Source organism: Aspergillus pseudoviridinutans, assembly GCF_018340605.1.
Source record: "Aspergillus pseudoviridinutans IFM 55266 DNA, scaffold_2, whole genome shotgun sequence".
NCBI classification, from domain to species: Eukaryota; Fungi; Ascomycota; class Eurotiomycetes; order Eurotiales; family Aspergillaceae; genus Aspergillus; species Aspergillus pseudoviridinutans.
This window is the reverse complement of record NW_025091282.1, coordinates 4,038,484-4,050,489: the sequence shown is the minus strand read 5'-3', so window position 1 is coordinate 4,050,489 and position 12,006 is coordinate 4,038,484. Positions and strand designations below refer to the sequence as shown.

At 46.3% G+C, this 12,006-nt stretch overlaps 3 protein-coding genes across 3 annotated transcripts; 2 read left to right on the top strand and 1 right to left on the bottom strand.

The window, feature by feature from the left end:
* Positions 1 to 429: 429 nt before the first annotated feature.
* Asppvi_003465 (uncharacterized protein) lies at positions 430 to 1,487 on the top strand (the record flags this gene model as incomplete). The annotated part of the gene is made up of 2 exons (XM_043299428.1): positions 430 to 1,377; positions 1,452 to 1,487. The coding sequence occupies 2 exons, from the start codon at positions 430 to 432 to the stop codon at positions 1,485 to 1,487; spliced, it is 984 nt and encodes a 327-aa protein (XP_043155363.1).
* Positions 1,488 to 4,365: 2,878 nt separating this feature from the next.
* Asppvi_003464 (uncharacterized protein) lies at positions 4,366 to 5,103 on the bottom strand (the record flags this gene model as incomplete). Its single annotated transcript, XM_043299427.1, has 1 exon — positions 4,366 to 5,103. One exon carries the CDS (start codon positions 5,101 to 5,103, stop codon positions 4,366 to 4,368), a length of 738 nt encoding a protein of 245 aa, XP_043155362.1.
* A 3,727-nt stretch (positions 5,104 to 8,830) lies between these two features.
* Positions 8,831 to 10,834, top strand: Asppvi_003463 (HET domain-containing protein; the record flags this gene model as incomplete). The annotated part of the gene is made up of 1 exon (XM_043299426.1): positions 8,831 to 10,834. The coding sequence occupies one exon, from the start codon at positions 8,831 to 8,833 to the stop codon at positions 10,832 to 10,834; it is 2,004 nt and encodes a 667-aa protein (XP_043155361.1).
* Positions 10,835 to 12,006: the final 1,172 nt, after the last annotated feature.

Sequence of the window (12,006 nt, the reverse complement as noted above, 5' to 3'; positions counted from 1 at the left end):
TTATTTTTATTAAAGTAACGAAAATTCGCTTTCGGTGGGTATACGACGTTTTGAGGCTGATTTTGTTAACAGTCAACTGGGGTTAGCCAACTATAATCTAACCACATTGACAAGGGCGAGTCAAGACAAGGCAGGCCATTACAATTCGATATAGTGGTATGATATCAGTCAAGGTTTGGAAGATCAAAGTCATGCAAACCCCGCTTATCACATGATAGTCATACTCATACGTTAAACTTAAATGGTACTCACAGAGGCTGGACTGAGCTATAATGTGATTACAATGCCCTCTAAAAGATCCTTACTGCTTCATAGATATTAATGCTTCTACGTTGACTCCCACCATAATATTCAACTATCGAAACATCCAGGCGGTAAAAACTACTTCATATTCACTGTTAGAAACCTTCGTGCTCCTTTAGGTAAATTATGGGTCAAAGCACGTCCGAGGAGAGTGATGCTGGTTTCTCAGATACGGAAAGAGAAATAGAAGCAACTCGTGTCGAAAATGCTACCAACTTCGCAGGAGCAGCGCCTTCTATACTAGATAATGTTGCTAGTATCACGCATGTGGAGTCAATTATACGCATTGGTGGGATTCCGTCTATTAATTTTGGTCTAGAGGACTTTTTTTCATATGAACATTGGGCAATTCCTGAGCTGAAAGGCAAACGAGTTCGGTGCTTCAAGCTAAACTTTGATCCATCCGGGAGAGCACAAGTTGAACTACGCAAAACAGACGACCTGAATAACGTTATTGCCCTGAGCTACGCATGGGGGGAGGAAGAACTGACAGAACGGGCGGTCGGTCGTTATACAGGCGATGTATCTCCGGGCGAGGGTGAGTGTAAGATCATCCTAGGGAAGGAATGGTCAACACCAGACTTTGTTTCTGTGCTTGCCAGGCTCAGCGCCAATTCCTGGTTGTGGATGGACCAGATCGCGAGGCAACCAGGTGAGGCCACGGAGAGCATTATCTCTACATTCAGTACTGTGTACAGTCGCTGCAGTGTAGTGGTATTGCTACCTGGCCCCGATTGTAATTATGCCAACGACATGCGAAATCGATTATTGAACGCTGGCTCGTTGAATTACGAAGCGGCCAAAGAGCTCGTAAGGCTCTTCACCAGTCATGTCGCAGAATGTGCGTGGTACCTGCCAAAACTCCGCTGGTTTACACGTGTGTGGACACGCCAGGAAGCGCTGTACGCCCGTCGCATACGTGTCGTCCATGTCGGCGGGACGCCTGGGCCATGTATCCCTCGGAGCTCCAATAATTCCGAAATACTTATTCGAGATCGACCAGCCTTTACAAATCTCGGAGAGGTTTTGAGTACAAAGATGAACAGCCCTGATGAGACAACAGATACAGCCGCAGTACTTGTACTAAAAGTGATTATAGCACAGATGGCATTCCTGCTCGGTATCCAGGTTGCTTATGCTAATAACAGCCCTACACTGTCCAGATCACTCAACAGGCTCGCTGAAACCAAACGGAAGACAACCGACCCAAAAGATCTCCTTCTAAGCGTGTGGCCTGGAGTAGACTTCCCAAGGCCAATCGAAAACTGGGAATCTGCGTTCACGACGGTCTCACTTTTTTATGAATCCCACTTCCAGTGCACATTACCTTGCGCAATTCCAAAGGGCGCCACCCATGACACTGCTGTGGATACATTGACAGAATCTCCATCTGGCGAGGTTCCTGGGATAGAACCCAGTGTTCGCAGCCTTTACAGCCGTTTCCAGTATGGGCAAACTGGTGTATTGATAAGTGACCGAGGGACATCCTTCTTAAGAGTCTCTGATGAGCTTGTGACTATACGATCATTTCCCTCTCTTGATGATCCATGTGCAGCGATCGGATTTGTTGCTAGATTTACGGAGGGGCTACCAGTGTGGGTAATCCAAGCATGGTGGAGGAACATATTGAACGCCTCGGACGACCAAGAATCTGAATACCTGCGCGAGTGTGGCACTGAAGCCGGAATTCTCTTTTTGGTGCTATCAACAAGACTGTACGACGCCCTAAACGCTGGAAGGGCTCTCGATACCAGAGAAACCGGTGAAATTGAAGAAAAATTCCGAGGTGCAACAATTTCAGCTGTGCGGATGGCTGGACTGCTTGTTATGTGTTCTACAGGTGCCTGGGGAAGGGACCCGTTGCAGCTAGCTCCATGTGCCTGTATAACGACGTTGGGTAACATGGATCTAATTTGTGCAGGATGGCCGGGGACCTACAATTTGGCATTTGGCGTTGGAGGAGGGCTTTACGGCTGTGTGGTGACGCCTTCAGGGGAGGTGTACGTCAGGGCTGTGATACCTATACCTTGCCGTCCCACAGTGGGCACTTTTCCAATCTACCCAGTTATTGGTCTTCATTCAGACCCCCGGATAATCCCACGAAGACAGCCAATAGCAGACCTATGCATTTCACAATGATCATGTTTGCTACGCCCAAAATATCACCCACCATTAACGTTCCGCTTTTCGTCCCCTAGTAATGGTGCCGTAGGCGGAGTCCATGTTCGACCATACAAATTGACGTTGCCCATAGTTGTCAAGGCTAGGAGCCGTTAGACATATGATCTGGGTTTGGACGGTAAGAAATCGCTCTGAGGTTCTAAACTATGACCGCGGCAGGCAAACAATATTGGTGTATGCCCAATAGGGGCCGCCTATGTGGCTAGGGACTTGCGTCTAAATTAGATATGATTTCATAACCTGGACATAAAAACTTTCGCCGGCATTGATACAGAACAGCGAAAGGGACCATCTACTAGAAGCTTCATTCGGCCAATGCAAGCTGGAATCTCCTGCGCTGACAACATACGCCACAGGCGACCCAATAATAAATTGTGCCTAGCAAGGTGGGCAGTCGGGGAGGGAAGTTTAGACGCTGGAATGCGTCTTAGACAGTAGACACTACCATGGCATAGTTAATTATTGCATATGCAATGTTAGTAAGCTCCACGGGAAATCACTCCATTATTAGGTAAAGATGAATATCTGGTCTATATACACGCCCTACCTAGTATATATATCAACGCACAATGATATCATTATATTATTTTGTTAGTTATGTACCTGGTTACCAGGCAAGTATCTGGCTATATGCCTGTTTCGCTACAGCGGCCCCTTCCTAAAGAAGTGACTAGCAGAGAACGGGAGAGATGGATCCCACGCTGTGATTTCCCATAATCCACATGAGTTGGATCAAATCCTGGGGCGAATCCACCGCTAGCCTAGTTTGACCCGATCCCATGGTTCCCTATATAGGCTCATACCCGAATGCAACTCTATTCAGGGCTGGGAATACTCTATTGCTAGAGTTTGAGAGATATAACATACTTCAATGTATACTAGTTATAGGCTGATCTATGAGCATAAACACTATGTTAAGGTCATCTAGGCTACGGAGGATGTTCCTATTCGACTCTATCTAATCACTATCCTCCGTGCTGGTAACATCACTGCCTGGGCATGCAAGAGTATCTTTAAGTCGCAACTTCATAAGATGGACGGGGAGCTTAAATGGCATATGCCAACAACTGAGAATATCATTTCTGGCACTCAACAACTCAAGATGCCTATTTGGTATCAGGAGCCATGCCTGATTAACTATTTCTGGGAGCAGAACCGTCCACCCTTCACTTCACTGTATGCAATAAGGGTGGTCAGTGGCCCGAGGCAGCCAAACTCGCACTTGGTGAGAGGCGAGCAAATGGTGAAACCCTTGGCGAACAGCACCAAATACTTTGAGATCCTTGAGCGTCCTTGCATCAATATACCGCGAACAAGGTCGATGGGTGGAAGCTACAGTATTGCAGAAGCAAGTCGTGGACGCAAGGGCAGCTGAGTCAGGGACCGAAAGTGTAGCAACTCTGGAAAGCCTGCAGGATTTATGGTTAATTTATTTGAGTTGGCGCGTTCATCAGCTCCAAAAAGTCCACATCTTAAATGCGTGAAGCCTCATGAATATTCCAGAGTTGCTTATCTTTCCAAGTAGATATCGCAAGTAGGGTTCTCCCTTCTTGCTCTACTGAATCTTTGAATTTTTGATACTGTTTTTGGAGGCATGTTGGCGGTTTAAATCGCTTGAGAATTTTGATCATGTCCGAAACGCGTTGAGGCCCACCCGCCTGTGGGTTACGTTAAAAAACTTGTTAAGATTATAGGGTCCTAAGTTTTGATATCAGCCTTCCCACTTCTATATCAGATACGAATTTGCTCGGAGGGTATCAAGCCAGTCCAAGACAGAAATATGCATTATTTATAGACTCATGGCCAATTCGTGACATCCACTGTAACGGAAATATATTATTCGATTATAGTTTTATCTTCTTATCCTTGCGATGCTACACTTCATTCTGAGCTCCCCACCGGCCTTTCTCCCTGGCTCCTGGAACTCTCTCGTTGCGGCGACCCGTTTCTGTCATCTCGTTGCAACGGTGGCAATTGGCTACTTGATGGTTCCCGATTATCTGCACACTCATGTCGTGAGATTTGACCGGCTTCTGTCACGCCATTGGCTTGATTCAAGCTGTTGGCAGAGGGGTTGTTGTAGGGTTGTGGAGGAACTTGTGGAATGCCTGGTGATTCTCGTCTTTGCAGAAAACCAACCACATCCTCCGCCCACTCATTTACCATCTCCAGATCATCCCTCATTGCTAACCTGCGCTTATTATCCTTGACACCAAGCAAGAGTCTTAGGTCATCAAACTGTGATACCACAGCATTGAACATTTGAAGAATCCCTCGCAGGCGAATACACAAGTCCATTGTGTTCTGTTGCTTCATGCGCGTGTGGTCACTTGCATGATTATTGTCGTCGAGTTGACAGACCGTTCTGGCTCGAGCGAGTTCTAATTCTGCTTTTGCCCGCGTTCCCATAAGGTCATTCCAGAGATTGGTGTATCCATGTTTCCACCATGATGGTTTGGTGCGGTAGAGACGAGATTTAAGACGCGCAGATCCCATTTCAAAATGTGTTATTAAAATGTATGCATTGTAGTATTCCAGTGATTTTTCATTTTTGATCAGCTTGATCAATTCTAGATCAACTTGGTCGAGTTTTTTCGAGAATGTCCGTGTTGATGCCATGGTGGAAACATATATATGCAGTGACGCACTCAGATGTAGACAATTGAGGGATTCTGAAATGCCAAAGAAAGAAACTGGAACTTGAATATTTCCTCTGCTATAGCTTCAGTACATTTTATTTTTGTGTAACGAAAACGGACAAGCCATAGGTTTCGGGACAGTTGTGGGCAATTTATTTAGAATAGATTCCCGAGTTAATCACCAGTACCAATAGAGGGTCATGCCACTCAGAATCAATGAGGCAAACATGAAATGCGAGAACCAAATGAATCTACCCGTCGTCCAATTAGGGACAAACTTCTCAAATTTAAGCTTACAACGTCATAAGGTTCGCAACTCTGTGGGTCATAAGTACTGTGGTAGAACCAGTGGTATAATGAGATTAATGCTGCACCTATCTCACACATTTTCAAATTTAATATACAGTTTTGCATCAATGCCACGAAGGTGCTATGCTTATAATTAAAAGGGTTTCACGGGGAATATTAGACAAAAGTCATGTGCCTTATATCGTCTGTCGGAGCATACGGGCTCCCCTAAGGACCGGGCGTATTAACTGGCGTTTGAGTCGACTGCATCGCGGCATCTTAACCCTTGTAGTTGATGTTAAGATAGGTTGGGCTTCCCTTGAGGTCGAGACTTCATGCAACTAAGCCGTTATTAAGTCAACCCTGTGAAGTTTGGCTGACGGAACCCTCACTGCGATCCACTGGAGTGATAAACATAGATGATGTATAGGTACGCCAAAGGATAACGCGATGAGACATAGACTAATGACCCGCATCATAATCATAGCAAAGAAAAGAACGCAGAGAAGCAGAGCACTAACAAGCTAAGCAGTAGTAGAAGGAGAAGCAGAGGCGTAGTACCTTCGTTAGCTGACTCGAAACTCGGTAGAAAGCGGTCCGTAATCTGAAAGAGGATAAACTTAACCTTCTCATCTATATCCCATTTATCCAGCCGCACTTATGGCATTTTCCTTGCTGCACGAGCATGGGCATATCTGGCCCACACTTGTGGCAATGAGCACGTATTGGGGACGTGATATATGAGTTAAGTAAGTCTTTCGTAAAAGCTGGGACCTGTGATGTAATAGAGTCATAGATTTGGGAATGTGAGCTGTCACGCAGAGCATTTTGCAATCTCTTTCGGGCGGAAGATAGGACAATGGTCCTCAATCTTTGGACTTGTGGGGGTGTCGAATTATAGACATCTGGGATAGAGTTCAAAAATTCGACGATGTCGAAGTGATCTTGGAGCCTGGAGGAATATTTCTTTGCAGATATATCACACAAGTTTTGGACATCATATTTATCCGCTAGCGCAAAGACTCTTGCATGAAGTTGTAGTTCCGACATCTCGGGGTAGGCATTTTTATCATCTTGAGACAATCCGGTATAATCTCCACCGTAGAAATACTGGACAAGTTTCTGGACTAGATGTTTGGAGTCATCGACCATCTCGAATACTCCTGATTGTGCTTCCTACCATGACTTAGCGCCTTTATCAATTTCCCTAATTATCTTACTTGCCTTGAAGTTCCCAGCACAGGCAGCGCGCAAAACCGGTGATTGTGAGCAGACGACGGCCTTATGAACCCGGAATTTGGTGCCATTGCAGGTGATAGTAAGATCCGAGAACTCTTTTAGTTCCCGAATTCTAGTGATTGTCAGGAATAGAAATTTAGTTCTAGAAGTTTAACTTACTTTATAAGGACATCCAAAGCCCATCGACCACATGCTGTCTGCTCTACCTTGTCCTGGGACATATCGGTCAGGGTTTGAAAACGCTCTGGGAGTGAGTCTGAGTGTATCAAACTATGTCCAAGATGTGTGAGAGGTATTTCTAACTTTGAAGATATATAATCCCTAGTTGAGGGGAGTTATTCAAGAGGTGAAGGAGTTAGATGTCATTACCGCTGGATTGGAATGGCAAGGTTCCTTTTCGTCATCAGAAAGCCACGGAATTACTGAGATGACTTGGTTTGGCGTACGCTGCTTTTGCTCACCTCTTATCTGTAAACTATCGTCACTTCTGTTTCGCCGGTCGAGATTACTTATGAAGATGTGGATTGACACGCGCCCTGTCAGATTTTGGGACCTACTAATGGCCTGGCTCCCAAAGGACAGCACCAAAGCTCGAACGTGCTCTTTGAATCATGGGAAGATTACATCAGGATTACGCTGAACTTCTGGACTCATAAGTTCAAATCAATTCGCTGATGATGCATGTTGCATCAGTCGCATGATCATAGGCGTGTCCTGACTCAATCTTCATCGTATGCATATTCCGCAAACGTCTTCCAGCAATCGAAAAGGTGCCCAAGCTGTAGGTCACTTGTCAGATATCTCTGTCACAGGGACATCATTTGAAAGGTTCCAGGATAAAGAAGAGCGGCAACATGCCGTTAATCACACAAGGTCACTATTCAGAGAAATTTGGGTTGTGGCGCCGACTTCTACATGGTATTTTCAATTTCCGGCGTAAGATAGATGGCTTAGGTTTATGAATAGCTTTTTGGAAATTCGACCTTTTTGAACCGTGGCTTCCAGCCTATCTGCGTTGAAATTTATCGCACAGTGACAGAATTAGTGTAGTAGCGGTTGTCGGCGTATTTTGCAAGCTGGCACATTCCATGGCTCTTCCTACTCTCAGTATTGATTGAAATGTAGAACCACCAATACCCGAAACCCAATTTCGCAATGGTAACGTGTTTTGAGGAAGTATGTATGATGGATATCTTGCCTACAATTGAGGCGGCCTTAAAATTAATATTATCACTAGCTGCTTTGACCCGGCGGCATTTGGATTACTGACGATTCTCTTTGGCTTTCGTGATCGGCAATGTGGGTCGGAACGTTGACAGGCTTTGAACTTGGTTGTCATGACGTGGGGCTGAGTCTAATCTTATTACTTACACATGGCCTAGAGGTTGGTGTAGGAAGCTATATTCAACCTCTTCGGTAGCAGCAATGAGTGGCATGGGTATGTGATCACCTATGCAAATCTATTCCATGGGCATAAGGTCGAATGATCAGAATCTAGAATCCTTATCGGCGTCCGAGGTAAAGTAAAACACTTGGCCTTGCTGTAATCCTTACGCAAAAGGTTTCCGCACCCAGCTCCAAGCAATTGCCTGTTATGGGTTAACCTCAAATCGCTGGGATCAATTTGACAACTGGGAGCCACGCACCAAGAACCTGACAACATCCACCCACGGAAAGGTAAATCGTATTGGTTGGGATAGGTAGACAGCTAGTATTGAATCTCGATCAAGCAAATCTAATAACCTAAGTAGAGCATATCTACAATGGAATACTTAATGTAGTGGCACCACACTCCAATCCAATAAAAAGATTCTACAAGGAGTACAGAAAATTACCGATTTTCGCCTATATCTGCAGTCTCTCAGACAGCTTAGGAAAAGAAGTATTCCTGCCCGAAATAGACTTCTGGGAATATCCCTTCTCTTTGGATATCACCATACGTACACTTCTAGTGATTATTACAGGTACATCACAAATATCTGTCGAAACTATACCCACGGAAAGCTCGTTTCTCCCTCCACCGATAAAACTGGATCCATTGAGAAACATAAGAGCTTAATACGAGTACGGAGAATACACCTGGCATGTTTCTTCCACTAGTGGACTTAATAAAAGGCTTTCATCCTATCGGTGAGGCTGTGGAAACGGCTGGATATAATGCTGCAGCGGTGTTGGCAAGTATGATGCACCGGTATGGAGAAACAAATCGATATGCCAAGATAGAGATCCCGACGAACGACGGGCCGCGGATTCCAAAACCTGCTATATTGGAACGGATTCAGTATGAACGTCACCAGTACAGCCCGCTATACTGTGGGTTGCCAGCAACCACCCCGGTTGTGGGTGAAGGGAAGCCGGTCAGATTATTGGAGCTCCTGCCGCCTGATCAGCCGGATAGTGACATGGTCTGCGGAAAGCTACATGTGCATTCTCTAGATAAGGCGCCAGCGTACGAGGCAATCTCGTATGCATGGGGAGTGGACAAAGCGCAAGACTTCCCACTCTTCATCGCCGCCCCCGACTCTTCTCAAGGAAAGTCAGCAAATCGTAAAGCGATACATATTACACCACAGTTATACGCGGCACTTCGGAGAATACGCCATCCTAGCCGGTCTCGATTTGTCTGGGCCGACCAGATCTGCATCAATCAGACGGACAAGGCAGAAAAGAGTCAGCAGGTCCGGCAGATGGGTGATATCTACCGAAAGGCAACGGGCACACTCATATGGTTGGGTGAAGAGGATAGTGACAAAGACATCATTGCAACAATCCTTGAGAAACTCAGATCCACACGATCCAAATCTGTGGTGGAAGACTGTGAAATGATCAGTAAGCTAATTGATATCAAGGGGCCTACAGACCTGCCAGCTCCAGAGCAATTGGGACGACACGCAGTTGAGCGGCTGTTGAATCGAACGTGGTTCAGCAGAGTCTGGGTCTTCGAAGAATCCGTTGTCTCAAAGGGAGTTGAAGTCAGATACGGCAGCTTAAGCCTGCCACTTACGGATCTCTTCCGCCTCACACGCGCCGTCTTCACGGCTGAGAATTTCGTTGGCGGATATTCGCGTTCCATAGCCAAGAGAACAGTTGGATTCGACACCATCTACTTAGTCCAACATTCGCGAGGTGGCTGCGGTGAACCCAGTTGTCCACGAGACAACGTGAAACCAAGTTTTTTGGGCATTGTGATGCAAGCACTCCAACAGCTACACGCCACTAAAGAAGTCGACCTAATCTACGCCTTTACTGGACTCGATTCACTCGAGAGTCTGAAAATACGCATCCCCAAGATCGAGATTGACTACACATTGCCCGTTCGCACTGTTTGGATAAATGCCGCTAGATCTATAATCCAGAGCTCAAGCTCACTGGATATCTTTGCCACCGCAAGGGGCGACGCAACGTGCAAATATGATATACCATCATGGGTTCCAGACCTTTTGAAATGCTATCCATACGGGCGGCCAATCACAGCACCGGACTTCATCAGTGCATTTAACGCCTCAGGAAATTTCTCCCATGCATGGGAGGAAGCAGATGATATTGATACCCTTATTGTTAAGGGAAAGGTTATTGGCACAATAAAGTGGTTTTCTCCCTTGAATTTCGAACTTGAAGATTTCAGAAAGGAGCTCCAGGGGGTAAAAAATGTGCTTCAATATGAAGCACACGCTGCAAAGGTTACACAGCACATTAACATCCATACGGGTACTGGGAGATCCCATGAACTACTCGGTGACCGCAAGAAAATACTCCGTACCATTCTTGCTGACGGGGCATTCAGCAATGACCAGCCCCTAAAGTATGACATGAACGAAATCATCCAGGTGTATGAGGAGGAAGACAAGATCCAGAAGCGAACTAATAATGCCAGTGCGTTCGGCGACAAGCAGTATGAAATCCTGGAGGAATTACGCGAGTGGGCACTTATTGCGCAACAAAAAAGGCTATTTCTTTCTGACGGATATGACGTGGGTCTCGTTCCCAAGACGGCGAAGATAGGCGACTTGATATGTTTATTGCATGGGTCAAAAGTCCCCTGCATTTTGAGACAGACTGCGGATAGTAAGGAGAGGTATCGGATCATCTCGCAATGTTACTTAGATGGAAAAATGAACTACGAGGGATCCCCTGAGAGGAGAGAATTTCTGGGAAAGGATCCAACGACGTTTTTGCTGGTGTGATGCGGATTTCGTCAAAGGGAGGGCAAAAGTACTGTAGTAACTTTGTGCGTTAATTTAAGCGTTATGCAATCAATATATGTGACGGAAATAGAGGGTATCTGAAAGCAGAAGTAGCCTGTCCTAAATGACCACTTTTGTTTCTGTTTCTTCTTCAAACATCTTCTTATCCTCTGGCTGCAACGGTCCGGGGGAAAAAGTATTTAGCATACTTTCCCCACGCCGGGTTAAGCTATCTCGGCTTAACCAGTGCGTCCATGAACTTTTGGTTCTTCTTGACACATTCAAAGGTGTGAGTATATTCACCAGCCCGAAGAGACAGGGGTACGGAGCCGGCGGCCTGGCCCGCCTGGCCGACTCAGCTTGAGATACGTCATGATCCAAGCTAACGCAGAGCCGATATCCCTCTGCCTTGGTTGGTAGAGCCCTGAGACATTCAGTCAGAAACAGACCTACATCCTGTATGCAAATACCCCTATTAGGCTAATCCCTGCCAGGGGTCGTCAGGTCAATGGAAGCCACTGTTGATGCCCCGTGCCGATCCCTGTTCGCAATCGTATCCTGTACCCTATCCTGGCAATTGGGGGAGTTTTCCGCCTCTAGCGCAAAGATTTACATTCAACTACAAGCATGGAGGCACAAAAGTACATGACTCAAATGCACAAAACAGCGGGGATTTTTCCAGTCCAGTCGTGGCGTGACGCCAAGATGCCGGCGCTCMCGGCGCTTCCTAGGGCATTAGCTTGTATATTGCTTGAAATAACTACTGCAGGTCGATCACATTATTGGAGCTATATTAGCTGCTGCAAATAGACCCAGACGGCAAGTTTCATGATGAGGGCGGGCGGATTGCTCCGACAATTTGTACCTCTTTGGGCAAAAGACCCGAATTGAAGACTTTGGGGCGCACGCCACATGTTGATCATCGTCTCCAACCCTCGGTATTACACTACAAGCTGACGGCAATCGACCAAATGTCCGCCCGGTCCACGAATGAGGGCAAGGGCATAGAGCATAACTGTTGGGTGGTGAAGTCGCCGATCACATTGGGGGCCGGTAGTACACGGGGCAATCTTCCAGACCCGGCGGTTCGACCGTTGCGTCGAAGGCCACAAAGGACCAAGGCTTGTCATAAATCAGACGAATACATCCGTCCGGAATTCAATTCCTAGATG